The sequence below is a fragment of the Leopardus geoffroyi genome, chromosome B4 (genome assembly GCF_018350155.1).
Source record: "Leopardus geoffroyi isolate Oge1 chromosome B4, O.geoffroyi_Oge1_pat1.0, whole genome shotgun sequence".
Lineage (NCBI taxonomy): Eukaryota > Metazoa > Chordata > Mammalia > Carnivora > Felidae > Leopardus > Leopardus geoffroyi.
The window spans coordinates 20,176,502-20,203,516 of NC_059341.1; the positions used below are offsets into that span (position 1 = coordinate 20,176,502).

Sequence of the window (27,015 nt, forward strand, 5' to 3'; positions counted from 1 at the left end):
TCAACATAGTACTGGGAGTCCTAACCAAAGCAGTTAAGCAAGTAAAAGAAATAAAAGTCATCCAGATGGAAAAAGAAGTTAAACTATTTTCAGATGACATATTATATATAGAAAACCCTGAAGACTTCATCAGAAAACTGTTAGAACTAATAAGCAAATTCAGTATAGTTGCAGGATGCAAAATCAGTATGCCAGAAGGTATTACATAAATTGTTTCCAAAATCAGGTTTCATTAGCACGTGCATTTATGAAGTATTTTTGGCTTTAGTACCCTTTTTGTTAACTTTTCTCTCTTAAACTGCTAGTGACTAGTTCGGTTGCCAATTCCTTGCAGAATAATTGTTGGCCACTCTGTTTTGAACCTTTTTGTATACGCTACAACAGTCTCCTCTTTCTTTTAAATAAAATATTTCGGAATTATGGAAAGTACAGAGACTGATACACATCATGAATTTATTACTAATTTAACATCTGTTAATATTTTGCCATATTTTCATAGATCCTTTTCCAATTTATGAAATATTTGATACATTTTAAGCAATATGTGTAAGCTCTGTAGCATGCAATAATAAATACTCAGGAACCTTTCACCAATTTAAGAAATAGAATGTTACTAATGTTGTTGAACCTAGTGCATGCTCTTTACCACTGTATTCCCCAAAGTTTAACTACTGTCCTGATTTTTACATTTATCATTCCTCTGCTCTATTCTGAAAGTGTGCATGTATAAAAAGCACATTCCGTTACCCTGTTTCATTCTTTTCTGTGTCAGAGTAAATGGTGGTTCTTCTACTTCTCCATTATCTCATTATCTCATTTCCCCCCTAAATTTTTAATGAGATAAAATTCACATAACATAAAAGTTACCATTTTAAGCTGTTTAAAAGTATACAATTCGGACATTTTTAGTACATTCACAATGTTGTATTAACTGTCACCACTAATTCCAGAACATTTTCATCAAACCAAAAAGAAATCATATATACCCCCAAGCCCCTCTTCCCTGCAAAATCACCCGGGAATCACTACTCTACTTTCTGTCTCTATGGATTTGCCTGTTCTGGACATTTCATATAGAGGGAATTGTACAGCAGGGGGCCGTTTAAGCATACGGTTTATCTGTGTTGTAGCATGCATCCGTACCTCATTCTTCATTTATGACCGAATAACACATTGTATGAATATTCCATATTTTATCTGTTCATTGGTTGCTGGACATTGTTGTTTGTACTTCTTGGATAGTATGAAAGATGCTGCTGTGAACATTCATGTACAAGTTTTGGTGTGGATATGTGTTTTTATTTGTCTTGGGTATATTCTTGGAAGTATAATTGCTAGGTCATATGGTAACTCTGTATTTAATGTTTTAGAAACTGCAATACCGTTTCCCATAGCATATGTAGTATTTTACATTCCTATTAGCAATCTATGAGGGTTCCAACTTCTTCAGTCCTCACCAAGATTTGTTATTTTCTTTCTTTCTTTTTTTAATCATAGCTATCCAAGCTGGTGTGGTGTCTCATTGTGGTTTTGAATTGCTTTTTCCTAATGACTAATGATATTAACATCTTTTCATGCTCTTATTGGCCATTTCTAGATCTTCTTTGGAGAAATGACTATTTCTATTTTCGATGTGTCCGTTCTTGAAAATTTTATGTTTTTAGGAGTCTTCCCCCCTCCCCAAAGAATTTGCCCATTTCACTTGCATTTTTTTAATTTGTTTGCATACAGTTATCATAGTATTCTCTTTATAATCTTTTTAATTTGATAAGGTGAATATCCTTAACAATCCCCTTTCATTCCTGATTTCAGTAATTTGAGTCTTCTGTTTTCTTTGTCATTCTGAAATATTGGTCCGTTGTGTTCATCTTTTAAACCAGCTTTTAACATTTAACATTTTCTCTAAAGTGTTCCTGTTTTTATTCCATTTCTGCTGTTTATTATTTCCATCCTTCTGCTTGCTTCTGTTTAGTTTGCTTTTTTTCCTAGTTTCTAAACCGGAAGATTATTGATTTAAAATTTTATTTATTTTTTAATTTCTTAAAATGTTTATTCATTTTTGAGAGAGAAACAGAGAGTGCACAAACATGGGAGGGGCAAAGAGAGAGGAGGACAGAGGATATGAAGCGGTGTCTGGGCTAACAGCAGCGACCCCAAAGCTGGGCTCCCAACTCACAAACCATGAGGTCATGACCTGAGGCACTAACCAGCCAAGCCACCTGGGCACCCCTAGGTTTTTTTCTTTCTTTCTTTTTTTTTTTAATAGGCCTTTACAGCTATAGCTTTCTTTATGAGGGCATATGGGTATCTTTTATGATTTTGAGTATTCTTTGTTGTATTCCCAGTATTCTCTTTCTCTCTCTCTCTCTCTCTCTCTCTCTTTTTTTTTTTTTACTTCTCCTCCTGCACATATTCTCTTAGAAAATGTTGTAACACATATCTATAGCTTTAGCGATCATTGATGCTCATTAGATTCCCAAATCTGTTCATCTAAATATCGAATTATCTCTTGAGTTCCAAGTCCATTTCCAACAAATTAATAAATCTCTGTTCCTCTTACATTCCCATTCAAAGCCTGCTCCTTCTTTTGTGTTCCTTATCTCTGTATGGGATTTAGCCACCTAAATCTGTTATGCTACGGAGTTAAACTAAGCTCATCGTGACTTCTCATTTTCTTGCTTATCATTTTATTTTTAAAAGTTTTTCATGGGGCGCCTGAGTGGCTCAGTCGGTTGAGTGGCCGACTTCGGCTCAGGTCATGATCTCACAGTCCATGAGTTCGAGCCCCGCGTCGGGCTCTGTGCTGACAGCTCAGAGCCTGGAGCCTGCTTCAGATTCTGTGTCTCCCTCTCACTGACCCTCCCTCGTTCATGCTCTGTCTCTGTCTCAACAATAAATAAACTTAAAAAAAAAAATTTAAAAATGCAAATCGGGCACCTGTGTGGCTCAGTTGTTTGTCCAACTTCGGCTCAGGTCATGATCTCATGGTGTGTGAGTTCTAGCCCTGCGTTGGGTTGTATGCTGACAGCTCAGAGCCTGGCACCTGCTTCAGATTCTGTGTCTCCCTGTCTCTCTCCCCTTCTCCCACTCGCACTCTGTCTCTCTCTCTCTCTCTCTCTCTCTCTCTCTCAAAAATAAACATTAAAAAATTTTTCTAATGCACATCAGATTGTGTCACTGTCTTACTTAAATCCTCAAAGAATTATCTGGTATTTTTGAGATAAAATTAATATTTTTCAGCATGGCACGTGGAGTTTTTCATAATCTGCCTTATCTCTTCTTTCCAACTTTATGCTGCATTAGTATAACATACTTGTAGCTAATATTGTAGGAAATATTGTGTATTAATTAATAGTCATGGGCATTATGTGTTAAGCTACATCTTAATTTAGTATTTCTCAGAGAGGAACCTAGGACTTAATGGTGGTTGCTCTTCTGGGTGTGTGTGTATAATTATTCCATAAACTTTTGAAAAAAAAATTTTTTTAATGTTTTTATTTTTGAAAGAGATAGAGAAAGGCTCTGAAGCAGGCAGTCTCCAGACTGTCAGCACAGAGCACAGAGCCTGATGCGGTGTTTGAACCCATGAACCCTGAGATCATGACCTGAGCCAGTCAGACGCTTAGCTGACTGAGCCACCCACGTGCCCCAAAATTGGTACTTTCTGATAAGGAAATATTATCATCAATACAGAGAAAAACACATTTAGGAAAACACTTCAACCAGTCTAAATAAAAACCAAAAAACAAATTAGGCACAGTGGGATGAATTTTATGTGACCAGAGAAATTTAGGAGAAATAATATTAAAATTACTGTCTCAATAAAGGAAAAAGAGAACCGGTAGGAGAAAGATAAAACGTAAAACTCTGTTAGCGCATTTTGGGAACTTTTACAACAATTTGGAAAGACAAAATAGTCATTTAAATATTTTAAAGAACACTGTATGGAAGGTAAACTTTAAATAGGTGTGCCCGTGGAGTGAAGTGCCTTATGTTTTGTGACATTTGGTTTTATGGTGGTGCCTGGGAGCTAGCCAGATTGACTAGGAGAATTTAGATTTCATGATGCCTCTAAAGTGTAAGTGTGACTTCTTGGTTTCATCTAGTAGGTGTATTTAAAATGATGAAACAAATAATATGAATACGGGGATTATGGTTTGCTTTTCATAGTCCAGTTGCAAACTAACATCTCATCTGCCTGGTTCTAATTGTTCTGTTTCAGGTGTGATTTTACTCTAGTGCTTTTTAGGTTGTTTAACAATTTATTTATTTACAAGTTTTTCTTACTAGACTATAAACTCATTTACAGTAGGGGTTGGGTTTTATTCATCTTTATTTCATTGGTATTTAGCTCATCATCTACTTGATGCTCCATAAATATTGAATGAATAAATCATTGTCAGTTGCTACATAGTCCTGGAAGAGTTTTCATATATTCTTGGTAATATGTTCATTTTCTTTGGAAATTAAACTTTGCATTAGGCAGTCTTGTTTCTCTCAAGAGTAGTAACTTGGTTCTTCCTACAATAATGCATTTGCTTCATTTGTTTATCTTGGCAATTCCTATTTTTAATATAATTTTGAAATAGTAGATTAAAGTAGCTAAAGTGCTTAGATCTGTTTTCACAGCAGTATATTGCTAATTGATTTCTGTGCCCCATTTACTATGCTTTTAAATTTTCTTTAATTATGGTACTTCTGGTTTGTCATGACCATGCTCATTAAACAAATCTCATTTGATGGAGGAGGCAAAGTAATGTTAACCAATTATTCATAAATATCTGCTATAGGATTTAGAATAAGCATGAATGCTAATTGATTTTAGGAATGAACGTTCTTCCTCAAGAATGGAATCCTACTGAGGTTTGTCATAATAGTTTGTAGGAAACTAGATCTTTGCTGTTTACATGTGCCCCCTTTTCATTTCAGGGAAGCATTAAGAAGGTGTAGGGATCTGAGAACAGAGATGAGCAATTTTCAGACATCACCACAGCCTATTAATCATTTGAGATTCACTGCACATAATGAGGTATTAGTGATAGGAGGAGCTGTTGCTGTGAACAGTAGGGAGATTGAGAACCATAGATCTAGATGACTCTAGATCTAATTTCTTTTTAATCACAGTAGACTTGTTTTTCCTTCTTACGTGATGTAGAAGGCCGTATTCTTTATTTTTATACAGTGCATTGTTACATTCCAGGATGTAGCAAATGCTACTGTTTGTTCCAGTGTTTGTTCCTATGCCGGAAGGAATTTGGCTAATACTATATAGCCTTGCTAAGTAGTAGAAGACATATACTGTCCATAAGATGGTACGGTTTTTTCCATTTCAAATCAGCCAAGGTATTTATCTCTTGGATCACTTCTAAGTTTCTGGAAGATAGGCTTCATCTTAAGTGATAAACACAGGATATTAACATTTGGATGGTGAATCAGCACTGGGAAGAAAACGTAATTTTCAGTATGCATGTTAACTACTACAAAGCAAAATGAACTTACAGGAGTTTCATTGAAACTATGAGAGAGAACCTAAAAAGGGAAGGGATTAGTATAAATGCTAAAGAATTTGTAAGAATTACTTTTAAATTAATTAAATGGTAATGCCATTAACAGTCTCTTTATTTAGAGTGCTGCCTTTTTATTTTAGCAAAAACAAATTTATAATAACTTAAATTTTCCACGGTTTTTTTGTTGTTTTGTTTTACTTTAACCCTACTGATTCCTGTCCCTTCCTCCCCCCCCCCCCCCCCCCCCCCATAGTGTTTTAAATTTCTCAACTTCTTATCATGGTAGTTTTTAGGAACTGGTTATTTAAAATTTTAAATTAAAGTGTGTCTTTTCTTTAGACAGAGATGACAGTTCTACACTAACAAAGCAGGAACTTAAATTCATAGGTATGTACCAAGTTCAAGCATGATTTTAAAGGGTAATAGTGTTAAGTTAATTAATCCTAATGAAGCTTAGAAACCTTCCTATATAAAGCAGTAATGGGGATCTGTAGTCTCAGAAATGATAACCGAAAGGAATTCTCCATAATTCTGGGTGGTTGATGGGATGACTGTTATCATGTTCTTGTTGTACTTGTTTGGATTTGTCCTATTGCCTAAGACATGGTAAGGTGGGTTTTAGGATTTCTAAAGTTATTTACCTGTCAGGATCTAGATGCCTAGACCACTTTGTACATCTATGACCCCTCTGTCTCACTGAGGGAAAGAATCTGAGACCATATGTTGTGATTTATAATACTTTTCTAATTCTGTGATGTACTTTTCAAATACTTCTGGATCAGTTGAGAGTGAGCATGTGCATTCTGAATCCAGTATTCTTAACCAGTTAATGTATGCAGCTACTCCCTCCCCTAAAAACCTCAGTTTCACATATTTATAAAACTAATCTTGTGGGTGTGATTACCTGCACTATGGAACTTTTCCTTCTCAAAAGTGTCTTAGTCTTTTTTCATTTGAAAAGTATAAAGTTCTTTCTGTATCTAAAAATCCTGGTCATTTTCTTTGGGGAAATAATTCTATACTGCAAATGGATCCTTTCAGGAGCAGTAAAATCTAAAAAGATAACTATGTGCATAAATAATAATTTCAAGACATAGAATTATAACTTCTTTAATGATCTACAGTATAAAAAGAATTCAGGGCAGGGAAAACTACTTTCAGCTGAGGAAATGAGATGTCCAGAGAATGTAACATTTTACCTGATGCTTAAGGAATATGTAAACTTGAGCTATATGGAGATAGGGATCAGGGGTAGACTCCAGTCCCTGGAATACAGATAGCACAAGCAGTGGAACATAGGTGTGTAAAGTGATGGTGATACGATATTTGATATGAAATGTATGAAAAATAATAACCTTACGTATTAGCCAAAGGAGTTGAAAATAGTTGGTAGTTGGGAAATAGTTTGAGTTGGGGAAAAAAATAAAACCTGTTGTTCAGGAAGGTTCATCTGGCTGTAGCATATAAGAATATTGAAAGGAGCTAGAGAACAGAGAAACCAATTAGATTTTTTTGTAATCTAGCTGAATGTGTTAAGGGTCTGAGTGAGGGTAATGGAAGTCAGACTAGTGGGACATCTGTTACTCAAGAAGAACTGGTAATAATTGTCAGTAAATTGAATGGCAGTAGCTGGGGGAGGATGGGTATTCATTTACCAACAAGATGTTTAGGTATAGATGTTTAGCATGCAAATGAACAGATGAGGTTAGAGTGAAACAGAATTGGAAGTAAATTCATATAGGGGGTAAATACAAACTCTGAAATTGGTCATGGCTGAGCAAGGTTGGTAGAGAAGACAGAAAGGTTGGATCAGTTTATTTTAAAATAGAAAAGTATTAATAAGTGGAAAGGAAGACTCTAGAGAGATAAAGGGTTAAGATGCAAGAGAAGACTATTTCATGAATCAAAGAAACTGGATAGATGAACAAGTAGAAAAGTAACTTGAAGGAAGACAGAATAGCTGTGGAAACATTGAGTATAAAAGAAAAAAATTAACCTCCACAATTTGGGGTTAATGAATGTTAATTAATGAATTAGATAATTTTAGAAGTAGGTTTTCTCTCCAAAACAAATGATTACTTTCAGGTATACATTAGTAACTTGAGAGTGTTTACAAAAGTTGTCCAATTAGTGTACTTGAGAAAAATGTTTTAATGATTACATAATAGTGATAATGATACCTGTATATGTAAAGACTTTATTTTGTAATTCTCAGGGTTTCCTGAGAAGTTATCTCCTTTCCTCTTGTGTGCATCTTTGATTCTGTTCTCTGCCTGCTCCCAACTGAATTAGTCACCAAGTGGTACCTTCTAATTTGAAGGTAGCTAAACATGACTTTTTATATCTAATTTATTATTTTCAAAATCCCACCTTCTCACAGCTGTAGGTTGGTACAGATCCTTATCATTTCTTTCACACATTATTGTATTAGTCTCCTTTTGGTTTTGTCAGTATACCTGGAATTGATCAGGTGGGCTAACTCAAGCCAGTATGGCAGAAATGAATGTCATTTAATCATTTATGATTAAAACATTACTGTCAAGAATTGCCCAGAATTGCTTATCTTACTTTTCCTTAAAGTAATCTTGGGAAAACGAGTTATAATTGTAAAGTTACTTCATTAGTGAACCTGACATCAGAACAAGGACAATTAGTTAGGTCATGTTTAAAGATTATCACCATGTTGGGGCACCTGGGTGGCTTAGGCAGCTCAGCTTCCAACTCTTGATTTCTTCTCAGGTCGTGATCCTCAGGGTCATGAGATCTAGGTCATGATATCAAGCCTGGTGTAGGACTCCATGCCCAGTTTAAGATTCTCTCTCTCTCTCACTGCCCCTCCCCTGCTCTTGTGTGCAGGCACTCCCCCTATCTCTCAAAAAAAAAAAAAAGATTATCACCATCTTGATAATGTTCTTTTTCTTTCTGTATAATGCAGTTGATTGCTTTCTTAGCAGCTTCCTTCCACATTAATTTCTAGTCCTGTGTTTGCAGGAACTATGTCCTAGTTACCTTGATGACTAAACTTGGAGTTAGAAACCATGTCTTATGGTGAGCCCTTTCTATAGATGGCCTGTATTACTTGTTTCACACTCAGAGGGTCATTTTATTTAAGGATCTGTGGGTGTATGTATGTGCCTATTGACAGGTGGTATTTTTGTATAATAATCACTAGGTATTTGGAATTATACTTCTCAGACTGTTTGGCATTATGCTTGTAATGTTAGGAGAAACTAATATATTCATTCAAAAGATGTATAAAAAATTATATTCAAAGTTGTTGGATGTGTCAAGATTTAGGAGACCAAAATTAAAAAAAAATTTTTTTTTAATGTTTATTTATTTTTGAGAGAGATAAAAGAGAGAGAGAGAGAGAGAGGCAGGAAGGGGCACAGAGAGAGGGAGACATAGAACCTGAAGCAGGCTCCAGGCTCCAAGCTGTCAGCACAGAGCCTGACGCGGGGCTCGAACCCACGAACTGTGAGATCATGACCAGAGCAGAAGTCGGACACTTAATCGACTGAGCCGCCCAGGTGTCCCAGAGACCAAAAATTTTTAATCCATGTTGGCAGTAATAGGAAATCTGATTTTCCACAGACCAGGTCCTAAAGAAATTATAGAAAGAAAATAAATCAGTGTAAAGAAGATAGGAAAGACATGAGGGAAGATAATAATTTGAAACAAAGTAGATCTTTAAAAGCAAGTAGAGGGGTGCCTGGGTGACTCAGTTGGTTAAGCGTCTGACTTCGGCTCAGGTCATGATCTCACGGTTCGTGAGTTCAAGCCCTGCATCAGGCTCTGTGCTGATGGCTCAGAGCCTGGAGCCTGTTTCAGATTCTGTGTCTCCCTCTCTCCCTGACCCTCCCCCGTTCATGCTGTCTCAAAAATAAATAAACGTTAAAAATAAATAAATAAATAAATAAATAAATAAATAAATAAATAAATAAATAAAAGCAAGTAGAGGGGCACCTGAATGGCTCTGTCTGTTAAGCATCTGACTCTTGATTTCAGCTCAGGTCATGATCTCACGGTTCGAGGGATCAAGCCCCACATTGGCTCCACAGAGCATGCTTGGGATTCTCTCTCTCCCCCTCTGTGCCCCTCCCCGATTTGCTCTCTCTCTAAAAAATAAAAAATAATGATACAAAAAACAAGTAGAAATTTTAGGTATGGAAAACTGTAACAGTCAAAGTAAAGAACACAATAGATAGGACAAATAACAGTGGATACAGTGAACAACAAAATAATTAATGGGTTTTATACATATTTAAAATAAAAACTATATAGTATGGAGGATAGAAGTAGAATCCAGGTAACAGGAGCTCCAGAAAGGGAGAGAGAGAAAAATGGAGAGGAGGAAATAACCTGAAGAGATAATGGAAATAAATTTCATTAAAAAAAAAAAAAAGATATCTTAGTTTGAAGTGGCACATAGTGGGCCTAAGAAAAAAGAGTGAAGGAAAAATTCTCATCTAGACACATTATAGGGGAAATTTAAAAATCTCACAGACAAGGAAAGGATTCTAAAACATGGACTATTAAGATGAAGTCTTTCTTGGAGACTACATAAAAATAACTTCAGTTCTAAGGAGGTGGTGCAAGATATGAAATGTCTAGATTTAACAGAGCTAATTATCATAGCAAAAAAAAAGGAAAATACTGGGAGTATAAAGATTACAGTTACATTTCTTGTAGCACCTCCTGGATTCAATTATTAAATGGTATTTAGGTAGCTTACCTAACAACTTGGAAATATATCCGTGATAGGTTTTCCCTGACCCCAACAAATTGTATGTATACTGTGTATACTGTGTATAAAATAATGTATACGTGGCACAAAGGATTATCAATTTCTTACTCTGTTTTCATGGTGCTCAAATTCTATTGGAAGAGTCAGAAATATAAATGAATAATTGCAGAATAAAAAGTTAGGCAAAATTATCATGGCGATTATGTTAAAAGAATACATTTGAGAGTAGTTTTTTCTTGTCTTCATTTTTAAAAATTGATTATGGTCATTACTTATATGTTTTTATTTAAATCATAGATAACCTTTAATGAAGAATGGGAAATGGTTTTAATAGCTGCTGCATCTAATAAGATTATGTTCTTCATTTTAATTAGCAATTTATTTTTTCCTACTAAGCCTCCCTTTCAATTTTCTTAAGCTAAAGAAACAGTTAAAAAAAAAAAAAAATCACTGTGTAACGTACTCAGTGATGTTTGTTATCTGGGCTTATGATTGATAATAACTTCAGTAAGTCTTTTTTCTTCTTAGTTGAAATATGTCCTTCATTAACCTGACCACCTATATTTTTATCCTTCATCTGAGCTAAGTGTTTCTAGATAATACAATTTACGTCATGTACACATGCATGTCATTATAGATTTGTGATACTAGCCTTCACTGACATTTAAATTGCTTGGCAGTGTTAATACGAATCTCTAGGAAACTCTCTTTTTGCCATGATTGTTTGTATTTTAAAACTTTTACTGCCAGTTAAAATTGCATCTTTTAGTCCCCCAATTCTGCAAACCTACTTGGTTTGTATCCATCCTCTTTTCTTTCCAGTCCTGCTTGCAGTGCAAGGCTAGTCTGTACTTGTGCTCCACATCTCACCCTTCTGTGCCCTCTCAGAGGCCTTGTCATGTTAGTTTCCTTACCCTCTCACCCTCACTTTTCTTTCCCATCTACATCTAAGCATTCTCTCCTGTCCGTCCTCCTGAACAAAAGAACCCAAACTCCTTTAATCACACATTGCTGTTCATGTGTCTACCCCTTAAACTGTTCTACCTCCACTCACTCGTTTAAGATTTTCTCTTTGTTCTGGGTGGTATGTCTAGATGTGATTTTATTCTTCTTAGGACCTCTTTGCTTCCTAATTGAGAGAATTTATTTTGTTTTTTTTAAATGTTTATTTAACATTTAAATAAAAGAGTGAGAATGGGGGAGGGGCAGAGAGCGCGGGAGACACAGAATCCAAAGCAGGCTCCAGGCTCTGAGCTGTCAGCACAGAGCCTGACACAGAGCTCAAACCCATGAACTGTGGGTTCAGATCATGACCTGAGCCAAAGTCAGACACTTAACCCACTGAACCCACCCAGGTGCCCCAGGAGAATTCATGTCGTTCGTCAGTTCTGGACACAACTCTAGCCATTACATTTTAAAGTATTTTTATATTTTTATTATTTTTATTTTTATTGTAGAGAGAGCACATGCAAGCAGGGGGAGAGGGGCAGAGAGAGAGAGAGAGAGAGAGAGACTCTTAAGCAGGCTCCAATGCTTAGTGTGGAGCCCAATGTGGGGCTTCATCCCATGAACCTGGGGTCATGACCTGAACCCAACTCAGGAGTCGGAAGTTCAACCAACTGAACCACCTAGGTGCTCCTATGGCCATTTAAAATATTGATCCTCCCTATTCTTTCTGTCGTTCAGTAACTTTTGTTAGATATATTTGGACTTTGATTCTGTCTTCCATGTCCCTTAACCTTTCTTTTATAATTTCCATTTATCAATCTCTCTGTGCTCTAGCAGGATAGTAGTTTTTAGGTTTTATTAATTTATTTTGAGGGAGAGAGAGAGACAGAGAGTGAGCAGGGGAGGGGCTGAGAGAGTCCAAGAGAGAATCCCAAGCAGGCTCTGCACTATTAGTGCAGAGCACGTCAGGCTCTAATAGTGCAGAGCCTGACGTGGGGCTCGATTTCAGGAACTCGTGAGATCATGACCTGAGCTGAAATCAAAAGTCTGACGCTTAACCAACCATCCACTCAGGCGCCCCTGGGTAATTTCTTTTGATCTTTTATATTCACTCATCATCTCTTCAGCTATACTGCTATTTATAATTTTACCTGCCTAATGGGTAAAGATTTTTAGTGAATGTGCTTTTCAATTTTTAGAATTCTTTAAAAAAAAAATTTTTTTTTAACGTTTATTCATTTTATGTATTTATTTATTTATTAAAAAAAAATTTTTTTTTTCAACCTTTATTTATTTTGGGGACAGAGAGAGACAGAGCATGAATGGGGGAGGGGCAGAGAGAGAGGGAGACACAGAATCGGAAACAGGCTCCAGGCTCTGAGCCATCAGCCCAGAGCCTGACGCGGGGCTCGAACTCACGGACCGCGAGATCGTGACCTGGCTGAAGTCGGACGCTTAACCGACTGCGCCACCCAGGCGCCCCTATCGTTTATTCATTTTTGAGAGGCAGAAAGAGAGCATGAGCGGGGAAGGGGCAGAGAGAGGGAGACACAGAATCAGAAGCTGGCTCCAGGCTCTGAGCTGTCAGCACAGAGCCCGACGCAGGGCTCGAACTCACAAACCGTGAGATCATGACCTGAGCTGAGGTCGGACGCTTAACCAACTGAGCCACCCAGGCACCCCTCAATTTTTAGAATTCTTTTTGGTCCTTTCTAAAATGGATCTGGTCTGGTTTTGTTTTTCTCTTTCTTGTTTTTAAGAACATGTAGCACTTTTCTCACATGTAAAATATTTTTATTTTCAAACAGTCTCAAACTTACAGAAAAGTTACATAGAGTATAATATACAGAACTGTATCTTCCCGGAGTATTTGAGAATAAGTTGCAGATACAGTGCCACATTAGCCCTGAATACTTCAGTCTTTATTTTTAAAATTTTATTGTTATTTTTGTAATGTTTATTTTTGAGAGAGAGAGAGCGTGAGCAGGGGAGGGACAGAGATAGAGGGAGACATAGAATCTGAAGCAGGCTTCAGCACAGAGCTTGATGCAGGGCTAGAACTTGTGAACCGGGAGATCATGACCTGAGCTGAAGTCAGACACTTAACCGACTGAGCCACCGAGGTGCCCAGAACACTTTAGTTTTTATAGACAAGGACATTTTACTGTAAAATCACAATACAGTGATCAAGAACAGGAAATTAATGTCACCATATTACTACCATCTACTCGTCAGATGACCATTCAAGTTTTGACTGTTGTCTCAGAATTTTACAGGTTAGTTATTTTTGGGTTTGGTTCATTTTTTTTTCATTATTAGAGCTGTGTAATTTATTTATTTATTTTGGAGCAGGATATCATAGATGTGATCTTTCCATTGCATCTATCAGATGACACATAATCAGGCATTTCCAATGAAAAGGTTTTGTTTTCCTCTTTGTAATTATGTATATTGTGGAATTAAGTATGAGACTATAAATATCCCATTCCTCATCATACTTGTAATTTGTATCAGTGTGGACTTACAGATTTGTGTGGGGGTATTATGTATTTATTGTGATGCTCAAATTGTTCACAGTTTAGCTAGTGGGAACCCCTTTAAGCTGGCACAGTTGTCCCCATTCATTATTCTTTGAACACTTATTTTCTGGCATTGCAAGTATATTAGTCTTCTGTTGCTGCCATAACAAATTACCACAAAATTAGCAACTTACAGGCACTCAGATTTATTAGCACATAGTCAGATGTCTGGGTTTGGTTATCCGGTTGCTCTGTTAGAGTTGCACAAGGCTAAAATCAAGGTGTTGGCCAGCTGGGCTCTTACTATCAGGAGACTCTGGAATTCATTCACTTCCAAGAAGCTCATTTAGGTTGTTGGCAGAATTCAGATTTTTCCTTGCAGTTGCAGGACTGAGGTCATCATTTCCTTTCTGACTGACAGCTGAGGGTCTCCCTTAGCTCCTCGAGGCTTCTTTCCCATCCTTTCACATGTCCCTACATTTTAGAGTCGGCAAAGGTGAGTTGAATCCTTTGCACACTTAGAATCGCTCTGACTTCCTCTTCTGTTGTATCTCTCTTGTTTTCTCAGCTATTACATCTCTCACTGACTCTTTTGGCCTTTGTCTTCTATTTTTAAGGGTTCATGTGATTACTCTGGGCCTACCTACATAATCCAAGATAATCCACCCGTTTTAAGGTCAGCTAATCAGTACCTTAATTTAATCTGCCAAGTCTCTTCACAGTAGTGCCTTGATTAAGGGAACCTTGGGATGGAGGGTGGACATCATTAGAATTCTGCCTAGCACAGCAGGATATGTCAGGTGCCTTTTTTTTTATAGAGAGAGTGTTGTTTCTTTCTTACACTTGTGAGTCCTTGGCTTAGTCATTTAGTTTCTTAGTCATTTGAAATATTTGTCTATCTTTATTTGCTCTATTTTCTTTCTAAGGTTCTTGGAATAACAGTCAAATAATGTTTGTGTCTGCTAGTTTGTGATCAAGGGGATTGTTTTCATCTGTGTTTTCTAATTGTGGATTGTGAACTCATTTTATAACCTAAATTGAGGTTATATCCCTTCAGAGAGGTTTTGTGTTTGCTTCTGCTGTGTACTCAAGTGACAGTACCAGCTGGCCCCGTCTTACGTTAATTTAATGTTTGGGATCTATCGGACTAGGCACATATGTAAATTCAAACCCAAAACCTGGGGTGCCTGGATGGCTCACTCAGGAGTGTTTGACTCCTGATTTTGGCTCAGGTCATAATCCCAGTATCATGGGCTCAAGCCTTGCTGAGGGCTCTGCACTGAGCATGGAGCCTGCTTAAGATTCTTTCTCTCCCTCTACCCCTCTCCCTAGCTCACTCGCTCTCGTTCTCTCTCTCTAAAATTTAAAAAAAAAAAAAAAAAAAAAAAATCAAACTCAAAAAGCTATTTGAAGGCAAAGCTATGGCTCTAAATTCTAAGTGCAGACTTTTCATCCCCTATCCAGAGCTTAAATCTAATTGGATGAGCTTCCTTGTCCTGTCTCTGTGCTGTAATTTCTGTGTTTTGATGGTTTTGTAGGGTTTTGGTGGGGGCAGTGGGGGAAAGGGCTGGTCTGTCTTTCCCCAGAAATGTAGCTCTTGGAAGGTCCAATCTATATAACCAAAGTCTTACCACTTTTAACTTTTCAGCCATTGGAGGCCCAATGTGTTGTCTCTTTTTCTTGTGGGCACTAAAGCCAAAGCTCCAGGGTTACTGACACAGGCTGACTCCTCCAGGGCAGCCTATTAAAGCTTTTCCCTCCTCTTTCATAAGGATTTCCCTCACTGTCCTATGGGCTCAGCTATTCATTTTGAGGTCATTTTAATTGGGGAGGTTTTTAGGTTATCTGGTCTGCCTCATTGCCAGAAACAGAAATTCTCCTACTGATTTATTTTTCAAACCCCCGATACTGGCTCTACAACTACTACTCTACTCGGCCTATAAGTAGTTTTCACGTTGCCAAATCAAGTGGCTACTTTTCAGTCTTTAGCCTAGATGACTTTTTAGTGTATTTATTTTTGTTCAGGACTTCCTGCTACTGGAAGCTCCTCTCCTGTTCCTGTCCCTCCTTTCCCCTCTCATCCTGTTCCCATCCCTTCTCTCCCTTCCCATCCTGTTCCCATCCCATCCCATCCCTTCTCTCCTCTCCTCCCCTCCCTTCTCCTCCCCTCCCCCTTCTCTTCTAACATTATACTTAACTTGGTTATCCTGCAGTTTTGACTATTTCTTAACTAGTTTTTTGTTTGTTTTTACTTCACCTTTATCCTAATTTAGTGTTGAAATTCCTTGGGGCTAAATCTGAGCCTCTCCTTTTCTCTAAAATTCTCACCATATTTAAGCTGTTTAAAATCTTTTGTCTACCGTATTACAGTAACTACTTAAATTATCTCCCTGATTCAGCTCTTCCATTGTCTTTCAGGGCATTGTTCACATTGTATCCAAAATGATCTTTTTAAAAGTAAAGTTCTAATCATGCCACTCTCTTGCTTAAAATGCTTCAATGGCTTTCCAGTAGGATGAAAGTGGAGAGTCCTCTATGACCTGCAAGGTTCCACATGAGCTGGCTCTTGGACTGACTTCTAGCTTTATCTTAAGCATTTTATTTCTTTGCTTATTATACTACACTGGCTGTATTTTTGTATGTAAGTCACAGAGTGGATTCTGTCAAATTAAACAAAAAAAGAATTTGTTGGATAGGTACAGTTATTTAGAGAACTAAAGGAAAAAACCCCTTTCCAGACCTCTGAGAGGACAGAAATAGGATAGATTCAAGGGCTGGGTAAAGAAGGATTAATAGAATCCTAATATTACTACCATTAGACTAACAGGTCTGACCATTTTCTGCCCTGGTGTGTATGCCTTCAAGATACTAATTCCCAGGAGAGACTATTACAGCTTGGGTCACATGTTTATCTCTGGGCTGAGAGTGTATGAAATGGAGGAGGGGTACTTCCCTGACAGAAAATAGGATGTTATTTGGACACAAAACGGGAAAGAATTATGGGCAGGTAAAAACAATAGAAGTGGTCTCTCTTCCTTTTAGTTTATGTGTCACTTCTTCACTGCAGCCTACTCTGCTGATCTTAATTAAGTTATCCCTTAGATTTGGTCACAGTACATTCTGCTTTTTCATCATCGCACTAGTATCTGTGCTTACTTAATATCTGGTTCCTTCATTTTAAGAACCATGTATGCAAGGGTGATACCTGTTTTTGTTTTTTGTAGTATCTTCATCTAGTATTTTGTCTGGGTACATTAGGCAATAAGTAATTGTAGAATATTGGAAAACAGAGTCAATTACGCAATATTCAATTGATTATGTCAAAATAACATTCAAAACATTTGTAAAGATCTTATAATGGAATAGGAAAATACGTTAAGTATAAAAGGATTAAAAATGTTTAGTTTCATACATAGGCAGCTGTATAAAGCTAAACAAAACCATAAACTATATACCAAAAAATTTGAAAATACATAAAAATGTCAACAGTGTTTGTGGATGAATTTTTCCCTACCTTGCCATCTACTTAAGATTTTTAATAATTAGTGTGTAGTATTTTTATAGGTAAAGTCAAAAGAAGCAATACAGAATTGTTCAGATCTCTAAAAATAGAGCAGCCTAAGAAATAGTTAATGCTTACCTAATGAGATTTTGGAACACCTATATTCCATCAAGGTGGCCAAGAGTCTCAGGAAAGAAAGCTCTTTTTCTAAATTTTATTTTACCCTCTCTGAATAATGAAGGTGTTAATCATATAGAGATAATATTTCACAATCTAAAACCAAAGGGAAAGGGAAAACCAAAATAATCCTGTTATGCATTAGTTGCCAAAGGGAAAGGATGTTAACATTTACAATGGAACATTTACATTTACATTGCAGCATTTACAATGGAATCTTCTATTGTTGTGTATATGATTCTGTTTACTTCTTTTATCATGGAGATAGATATCGCTCCTTTATAATAATATGGCTACTGCTTATCAAATGCTTTCTATGTGGTAGGAGAGCATACTAATAGTATTAGTACATGTATTAGCCAATTTTTACACCAGCCCTGTGAAATATTGGTGCCATTCTCACTTTACAGATGAGGTGTACTAGATCCAGAGAGGTTATTTGCATGAGGGAGCAGGATTTGGACTTAACTACTTTCGCACCATATTAACCTCCAGAAAAGACTATTCAGTCATAGGATATGGGTTAGGGATAACTTAACAGGTTTAGTCATTTACTAGCTTAAATATTCCTCAAGACTGTCCCATTCATTTACTCTGGTTCAGTGCTGGACAAACAACCTGATGTGGCACTGATTTGGCCTCCTAGGCGTTTGAAATTGGGAGTCAGGAACTCTGGTTGGTGAACACTAATATTTATGTCGCTGGTCATGTACAGTTCTGTCTTATATGTTGTTTTTATATCATCGCCATGGGCACACTAATAAAAGCTTAGGTCTCAGCAGTGTTTTCTTGGCTCTGCCCACCCTATCCTGTTCTAAGATCACCATTTGTCTCCATATTTCAAATCCAATGGACGTTTTCAGTCTATCTCTTAATTAGCCATTCAGCATCAGTTGATAACCATCTATGTGCCCTTTCTTTAGACCCTTTTCTTGACTTCAGTGATGCTGCACTCATGGTGTTCTTCTTACCTCACTGATACCAATTTTCTGTACTGATTCCTCTTCCATTAACCCTCCTTGAAATGTTGGAGGTCTTCAGGACTTAGTCCTAGACCGATGTTTTCCTCTTTTATAAGCAAAAATGCACTTTCCCCTTTGTTCACCGCCTCAGTGAATGGTACTTGTAACCACTAGCCAGTTCATTCATAATACTTTATCTATCAAATGTAGCTGACTATCAAGTTGAGTGCATCTGACTTCTAGATGTACTTCAGATCCATATCATTCCAGGTGTTTCCATACCACTACCACCTTCGTCTTGAGGGACATAATCTTTGATCTAGATTGTGGAATAGCTTCCTAGATGACCTTTTTGTTTCCACTCTTCCTCTTTTCAATTCATTTACTGCATTTAGAAGGATGATCTTCTGAAAAACCAAGTCATGCTGTATTTGCCTTTGGTGTCTTCCCATTGATCTTAGTGTAAATTCTCAACACCTCTACATGGCTTGCAAGGTCGTGTGTAATCTGTTCCTTCCCTTCTCTCCAGCTTTGTCTTCCACCACTCTCTCCGCTATGCTTTACCCATATTACCTTTTTTTTCCTCTTTTTTCTATTTCATTGTCAAGTTTGAACAAGCTTTTCTACTTCACTCTGTTCACTTAACGTCTACTTGTGTGAGCTTTAGGTTTTGGCTTACGTATCTTTTCTTCAGATAGATACTTTCAGCTTCCTAATTTGTCATTCTCATGGTACTTTCTCTTCAATCACAACACTTGTCACAATTTATAGTTATGTGTTTGTTTTATTGTTTGCCTCCCTAATTAACTTGTAAACTCTTGGAGAGCCGAGATCTTGTCTGTCTTGTCTGTCATGTTCCCTACTTTCCCTGCTCCTAGCACAGTGCCTGTCTTCTAGTAGGCACACAATAAATATTGGGTGGATGGATGGCTGGGTGGATGGATCAGTACATCATTGCCAACCTCTGTATCATTCTATATCTTTGTGCCTACCCTTTATCCTGAACAGATGAATTTCAGGTATTTTCCTAGAGTTTATGCATTACAGGATTCAGTTCTATTTAATTCCATGAATATCACCTTGATTTAGATTAAAATAACATAGGGGTGCCTGAGTAGCTCAGTTGGTTAAGCGTCTGACTTCGGCTCAGGCCATGATCTCATGGTTTGTGAGTTTGAGCCCCATGTTGGGCTCCATGCTGACAGCTCAGAGCCTGGAGCCTGCTTCAGATTCTGTTTCTCCCTCTCTCTCTGCTCCTCCCCCACTTGCAGTCCCCCCCCCCCCAACTCTAAAATAAATAACCTTTAAAAAAAAGTTTTAAAAAATATAATTTGTGAAAGATGGAAATAGAGTAAGTTAAAAAGAAAGCAGGCACAGAACAATTTAAGGAGGATCATTTAACTTTTGAAAGTTCTAGAGGTCTTAGTAAACTGTTGGTTCATGAGGTATGAGGAAGTTTAGGAGAGTCAGTGATCCTCATACTCAAAAAAAGATTTGGGTATTTATACTGCCCTGCCTGGATAAGAAAAGATAATTTTATCTGTTCTATTTATAGTAGTAACCCGAGTACCAGACACAGTTTCAAAGTTGTGTTCACCACATTGCATATTTAGTTGTGCACTTTCCTATTTAAGTATGCTCTAATGCAATGTAAAAACAGATACAAGTTTAGATATTGGAGGTCCTCAGTCACCACAGTTTTGCTTCTCAGCATTACATTTTTAGGATATATTATTGCATGTGGCAATGGTATTTTCAATTTTGAAAGAGTATTAGGGACATTAGAGGGCCTGGTAATTAATACTGTTCTTTGCTGACTTAAACCTAAAATTTTTATTAGAGCAATAACTCTAAAATACTTATGGCTACCCTTATGGAGATTTACTTACTCCTAGACCCTTTACATGGATGTTCTCAAATAAAAGCCTCTAAGGTAGTGATTACTTGTTGTTTTTTAAAAATTTTTTTAAATGTTTTTATTTATTTTTGAGAGACAGAGCATGAATGGGGGAAGGGCAGAGAGAGAGGGAGACAGAATCTGAAGCAGGCTCCAGACTCAGAGCTATCAGCACAGAGCCCGATGCAGGGCTCGAACTCAAGGACTGTGAGATCATGACCTGAGCTGAAGTCGGACGCTTAACCAGCTGAGTCAGCCAGGCGCCCCAGTGATTACTTGATTTTATAGAGAAAAATATGGAGGCTCAGAAAGGTTAAGTAATTTGATTCAGATCACATAGTTGAGAGAGCCAGGATTTCTGTCTCAAAACTTGTTCCGTTTTGTTTGTTTGTTTGTTTGTTTTTTGTTTTTTTGCATGCTGTCTCCAGTTATCTTAGTTTTAAGAGTTGGAGATTCCATGTATGCTTTCCATCACTAAAAAATTAGATTATTATCATTCTACCTTTAAGGTACTTTGCGTCAAAGGCTGAGTTCAAGTGCTTCTCTCTGGAACTGCCTCCCCTAGTCTCTTCCTCTGAACTCAGTCATCCCTCAGGTCCTGTGTCCTTATGGTACCTAGCATTTCTTTAGCTTATGAATACTTACTAGTTCTGCTATGAGACTATTCATTCTTTGAAGGCAAAATTCCTTTCTGTTCTTTGTTATCTTCAGTGCCTTTTTTGTTTTTTAATAATAAGAACCTCAATAAATATTTGTTAAATTAATTATGAGATAACAAACTTTTTAAAAACTTGTATTTCTCAGGTGCATGTCTTTTGGAATGTAAGGTTTATAAGCTCCATTTACATGCTACCTTTTTCTTTCCTTCACAGCCAAACCTCTTAAAACAGTTACTTTTGCCAAGATTATTGTCATATTTGGTGACTCCTTTTTCTGGCCTGACTTTAAATGACCAGTGGAATCATTTGACCTATTCCTTTGAAATTCTCTAGTGGTTCCTAAGATTCTCTTAGTTTTCTTATTTTGTTCTTTGTGGTCTATTTTTTGTTGTTTACTCTTTCAGTGGTAATGTTCTGTAGGATTCTGTCTTTGGTCCTCTTGATCATGCTGAGGATTTTGTCTAGGTGATTTCATTTTTCCGTTCCTTGGCTTTGACCAGCTTCCATATCAGGAGTTGTAAATCACATATTCACAGGGGCCAGGTAGGTGACGTAAATGAGTGAAGAGATGAAGAATAAGGAATGACAGGACTCTGGTGGGTTAAAGAATCTATAACCCTGACCAAAGTTCCAGCAGATTATTGCTATTTCAGAACTTGGTGTCCAGTATTGACAGAGCTTCAGTTTTTCAGGAGAAATTAGAATTCGCTTTGAAACGTGAAGTTTCAGTGTTTCTAAGTATGAACTAGTTTAAGATTTCAAACACAGTGCAAGCCAACAGAAAGCCTTTTTGAGTTTTCATGTTTACTTACGCTAACTTTATTATTCTTCTGACTCCTGGGTTTGTATCTCCACACCTGATTTTCCTGCTGAGCTCCAGGCTGATCCTGTTCTGTTCTAGACTATAGAGGAAGGAGTTCTGTGTTCCACAGGCGTGTCAGAGGCCATGAATGATCAACCTGTACTTCAGTCTTGTCTTACAAAGTGCTTGCAGTTTTAGAATCAGGCAGCTGCGAGTTTGAATCCCAATTCTGCCATGTGCTAGGTCACTAAGCAAATTATTTCTTTATTATTTTTTTTAAAGTTTATTTATTTATTTTGAGAGAGAGAGAGGAGTGCAAGCGGGTGAGGGGCAGAGAGAGAGGGAGAGAGAGAAAGTCCCTCAAACTCATGGGGCTCAAACTCACACACTGTGAGACCATGACCTGAGCTGAAACCAAGAGTTGGATGCTCACCCGACTGGGCCACCCAGATGCCCCAGCAGGTTATTTCTTTAAACTTCTGCTTGCTGTTGTGTGAAATGGGAGTAATATATACCTCATTGGGCTGTTACGCCAGCACAGTGACCTGCATATAGTAACCACGTACAGCACTAGATGCTCCCAGTTGCTCTCCCTGTTTCAGTGACTGGTATCACCACACGCCCACTTACTGGTACTGAAGAGTCATCCTCGACTCTTCCCTCTTATTTCTCCTTGAGGTCCTATTAGGTACCAGTCCTATCAACTCTGCCTTTACAATGTATCTTTACTACTATTACTGTAGTTTAATCTCCTTTTTTGCTCATCCGTATTATTGTAGCAACCCTTAAACAGCTTTCTCAGTCTCTCTTTAAATCCCCTCCCCAGTCTGTTCTCCACTTGTGTCATGGATTGATGTCTTGCTTAAACTTCAGTCTGATCACACCATGCTTCTGCTTACAGTCCTTCAGTGGCGTCCTGTTTTTCCAAATTTCCAGCATTTTAGCTTTTAATGTTCTTGATCTGATTCCTGCTCATTTTTTAGCCTCATTTCTTGCTTCAACTACCCAGATGGTACTTAACATGTTCTTCTGTTTCTTCCTCAAACCACCCTTCACCTCGGTTCTACAGCTCCTTTAGAAATGAGCTCTAAAGGCATCCATCGCTTCCAGTAAGTTTTTTGACCCTCATCCTCTCACCTCAGGTCTGGGTTATATACCCCTTTTCATGTGCTCAGAGCCCCTGAGGATGTCTCTATCATAGCACTCTTCACAGTCTTTTGTAATAGTCTCTTTTTTCCACTAAGCTTCTTGAAGGCGGAGACCACATTACTTGAATGGCTTTGTATCTCCAGGGCTTAGAATAATGTCTGGCAAACAGTGAGCTCTCAGATGTTTGCGGAATGGATGCATTTGGTGAATGAATAAATTATCTTTTTTTCCTGGAGAAATTGTAGAAAAAGGATCTTAGGACCCTCAATTATAGTTGTAAGGCCTTTACAAATGTCACAATTCCCTTATTTTTCTTGTTTGAGGATTATGAGTACTTCTATTTATTATGAACCAATAATACTTATGTTCTTTAGAACAAAATACATTGTACTGTTAATGTAAATAATTGTTGCTTGCAAGGGCTATAGTTTCTAATCTTTCTTTCTTTCTTTCTCTCTCTCTCTCTTTTCTTTTCTTTTCTTTTTTTTTTTTTTTTTACTACATCCCACTTAGGTTCATTTTTCTCTTGCTTTCTTCTTGTTACAGTGTCAAATTCTTAGGATCTTGGGATCTTATTTTCTCCCACCCTCCCAGGAGCCTTGGTTTATATCAAGATTTCTCAGCTTCTGCACTGCTGACACTGTAATACAGATAATTCTTAGCTGTGAGGAGCTGCCGTGTACATTTTAAGATGTTTAGTATCATCCCAGGCCTCTACCTACTGTATGTCAGTAGTGCCCCCTAGTTTTGACAAAAATGTCTTCAGACATTATCGCATGTCTCTGTGGAGCAGAAGTCATCCCTGATTGAGAACCCTATTGGTTTATTGATATTCCCATCTCTCACCTTTATCCTCAAAGAGCCTCTCCTGTGGAGCATATGAGCATGATCTCCCATCTTTAAAAAATCAACATCTTTTTCTAGTCACTCCTCTTTCCCCTTAACTTTTGCTCATCATCTCTCTCCTTCCTCTTCCCATCCACTTTTCAGAATGGATTGCTTTCACCCAGTCCTCCCTTCTTTCCCTTTCCGTTTCCCTTTCCGTTTCCCTTTCCGTTTCCCTTTCCGTTTCCCTTTCCTTTCCCTTTCCCTTTCCCTTTCCTTTCCCTTTCCCTTTCCCTTTCCCTTTCCCTTTCCCTTCCTTTCCTCTTCCAACTCCATGATGCTTTCTGAAAGTGCTTTCGTGCCTCCATCCTTTTTTCCTGTGTCCTTGAAGTGACCCTTCCCACCACCGTGTAGTCCACGTTGTCATTATCTTTTAATCCTCTCTCCCCGTCCATCCCTACCCCTACTCATCCGCCCCATTCAGTCATAAAGTCTGTTCATTCTTCCTCTTGAATATTTCTAGAATCCACTCACTGATCTTTGAATCTCAAGTCTAGTTCTCTTCTATTTTCTATATTGTAAACTGGGTGACCTTTCTAAAACATAGTCATGCATGTCAGACCTCTCTCTCAATCATGAATTCTGGGGCTCTAGTATCTGCGTTTTGAAAAGCTTACCAGGTGATTTTTAAGCAACTCTAATTGCTTCATTCTCCTTTTTAAGAAACATTTCTTTGCTCTTAGGAATTCCTAAAATACTGTTATTTTTACGAGGCACTTCCTGATGTGATCCCAGTCACATGGCAGAGCCATTTTTGTTACAAATTAAAAATGACTTAGGTTCTTTTTAAACAAGTGTTTTATGACAAGTCAGTATTTAGTTATTAATACATTTTTTTTATCACCACCAATAAAATTTATCACTGAGGGGAGGGATCAGGAAGAAATGTGGGTGTGTTCTGACTTAATGGTTAATATTAAGTATCTGTGACAAATTTGACAGCTAAGTTGCAAAGTATTTAAATAATTTTTTTTCTTTCAGGTATTTATAACAGCAATGATGTAGCAGTATCCTTTCCAAATGTAGTATCTGGCTCAGGATCTAGTACTCCTGTCTCCAGTTCTCATTTACCTCAGCAATCTTCTGGGCATTTGCAACAAGTGGGAGCTCTCTCCCCATCAGCAGCATCATCTGCAGCCCCAGCTGTTGCTACAACTCAGGTAAATTATTGCAGTGCTGTGAAGTGACCTGTAGGTGGGTTTGCCGTTTCTGAAAGCGAATTCCATTGGAGAGGAAAGAAAGAAAATAGGGCTTCCTATAGGAATTTCTAAAATGCCTCAATTTGTTTTGACATGTTAGTGGAAATAATAGACATATTTACATGGTATTTATGAGAGACGACAAAGGAATATGTTGTCTTCAACTGACTCTTTCCAGTTTCTGAGTTTCTAATCTTGTCCTAATGTAAACTGGTAACTTGGTGGGGACTTTTACTCTTTCTTTTAAAAAGTAGGACTTGGGGTGCATGGGTGGCTCAGTTGGTTAAGCGTCTGATTCTTGGTTTCGGTTCAGGTCATGATCTCGTGGTTCATGGGTTCGAGCCCGAGCCCCACGCTGGGCTCTGTGTTGACAAACCGGAGCCTGCTTGAGATTCTCTCCTTCTTTCTCTCTGCCCCTCCCTATCTCACTCTCTCTTTCAAAATAAATAAATAAACTTAAAAAATAAAAATTAAAAAAATTAAAAATAGGACTTCAAAAGTGTGAACCGATTTTGTGGTTTTAAAAATTCCTTTTATAATTTTAAAAATCACAGAAATAATATATGATCGTCTGCTGTCTAAATTTTCAAAAACCAGTGTAGGAGAATATAGGTTAAAGAGTGATTGATCCCTTTGAGTACTATATTATTTTCTTCCTAGTGGGAGAGGAAAGAATGTACGTGAATATTATAAATAAGTGACTCTGTTGGTGATTGTGCATAAATTTATCCCTTTCCTTCACTTTAGACCTGTAACTTGATAGGCCAGTAGTCTTCAGGAATCCTTAAAAGCAAGAGTCAAATCAGAAAAACCATAATCTTGTATTTATAAATAGGACAGTAAATTGGCAAAGCTGTACACACATACCTACTCCCTCTCCCCCACCACCTCACCAAAGGTGTAATAATTTAAAATTCCTAAAGTATATATAGATATTTTTGTTTGGAATTCTTTATAATTTTACTTTAATTTTATCCAAGCTTCTAGTAGTAAATCTTAGTATTTAGAGAAATTTATAAAAGACAAATTCCTTTAAAAAAATTGTTTTTAAATGTTTGTTTATTTTTGAAGGAAAGAGACAGAGCGTGAGCGGGGGAGGGACAGGGAGAGAGACACACAGAATTCAAAGCAGGCTACAGGTTCCGAGCTGTCAGCACAGAGCCTGATGCGGGGCTCGAACCCATGAGCCATGATGAGATCACGACTTAAGCTGAAGTTGGACGCTTAACCAACTGAGCCACCCAGACGCCCCATATAGACAAATTTCTAATTACAAACTATGAGCTAGTTGTTTGTAAGTTGCTATAAATTTATGCTTTACATATATGTTCATAATTTCCATTGTCCAGGCCTTTAGAATATATATGTACTTTTTGGAGCACCTGAGTGGCTCAGTTGGTTAAGCGTCCGACTTTGGTTCAGGTCATGATCTCTCAGTTTGTGAGTTCGAGCCCTGTGTTGGGCTCTGTGCTGATAGCTCGGAGCCTGGAGCCTGCTTCAGATTCTGTGTGTGTGTCTCTCTCTGCCCCTCCTCCACTTGCATTCCATCTCTCTCTCTCTCTCTCTCTCTCTCTCTCTCTCTCTCAAAAATAAATATTAAACAAGAGTTAAAAAATATATATACACACTTTTTAAGTATTTTCTGTAAGCTGTACATCAGAGTACAGCCTTAGTTATTTTTAAAAATATGTAATGGCTCAGCGCAGTCACCATTATAATTAGATCAGGTATTAGAATAAACAACAGACAGTTCAGCACAGAAAACCAGTGGTGTGATTAGTGGTATCATGTTTGAAAATGAAAGTTAACTATGTGGTGAACCTCTCAACCTGAATAAGGGGAGTTTGACTAATTTGGGAGAGTTTTTTGTAGCTCATTTCACTAGCCCTGGTGAGATAGGCAGCATAACAGGGGTGTGGGGTTAGAGAGGGTGAAAGGATAAATGAGAGAATGGTTCTTGTAAATAGTTTCATCTCTTTTAATTAAGTGTAGCCATATGCTGTTGATAGCTTTCTATCCTTGGACAAAGTCTCACATGAACATTTCCAGTGTGCGTTTTTCT

At 37.6% G+C, this 27,015-nt stretch overlaps 1 protein-coding gene across 26 annotated transcripts in view; it reads left to right on the forward strand.

The window, feature by feature from the left end:
• MLLT10 (MLLT10 histone lysine methyltransferase DOT1L cofactor) overlaps positions 1 to 27,015 on the forward strand; it is a 242,836-nt gene that overhangs the window by 188,740 nt on the left and 27,081 nt on the right. For 15 of the 26 annotated variants that reach the window (XM_045463953.1, XM_045463956.1, XM_045463958.1 and 12 more), the window contains 2 exons: positions 5,847 to 5,894; positions 24,736 to 24,914. In XM_045463953.1, the coding sequence (XP_045319909.1) occupies positions 5,847 to 5,894; positions 24,736 to 24,914 (227 nt within the window). The remainder of the gene's footprint in view (positions 1 to 5,846; positions 5,895 to 24,735; positions 24,915 to 27,015) is intronic. The other 11 variants (XM_045463957.1, XM_045463959.1, XM_045463963.1 and 8 more) reach the window with 1 other exon arrangement.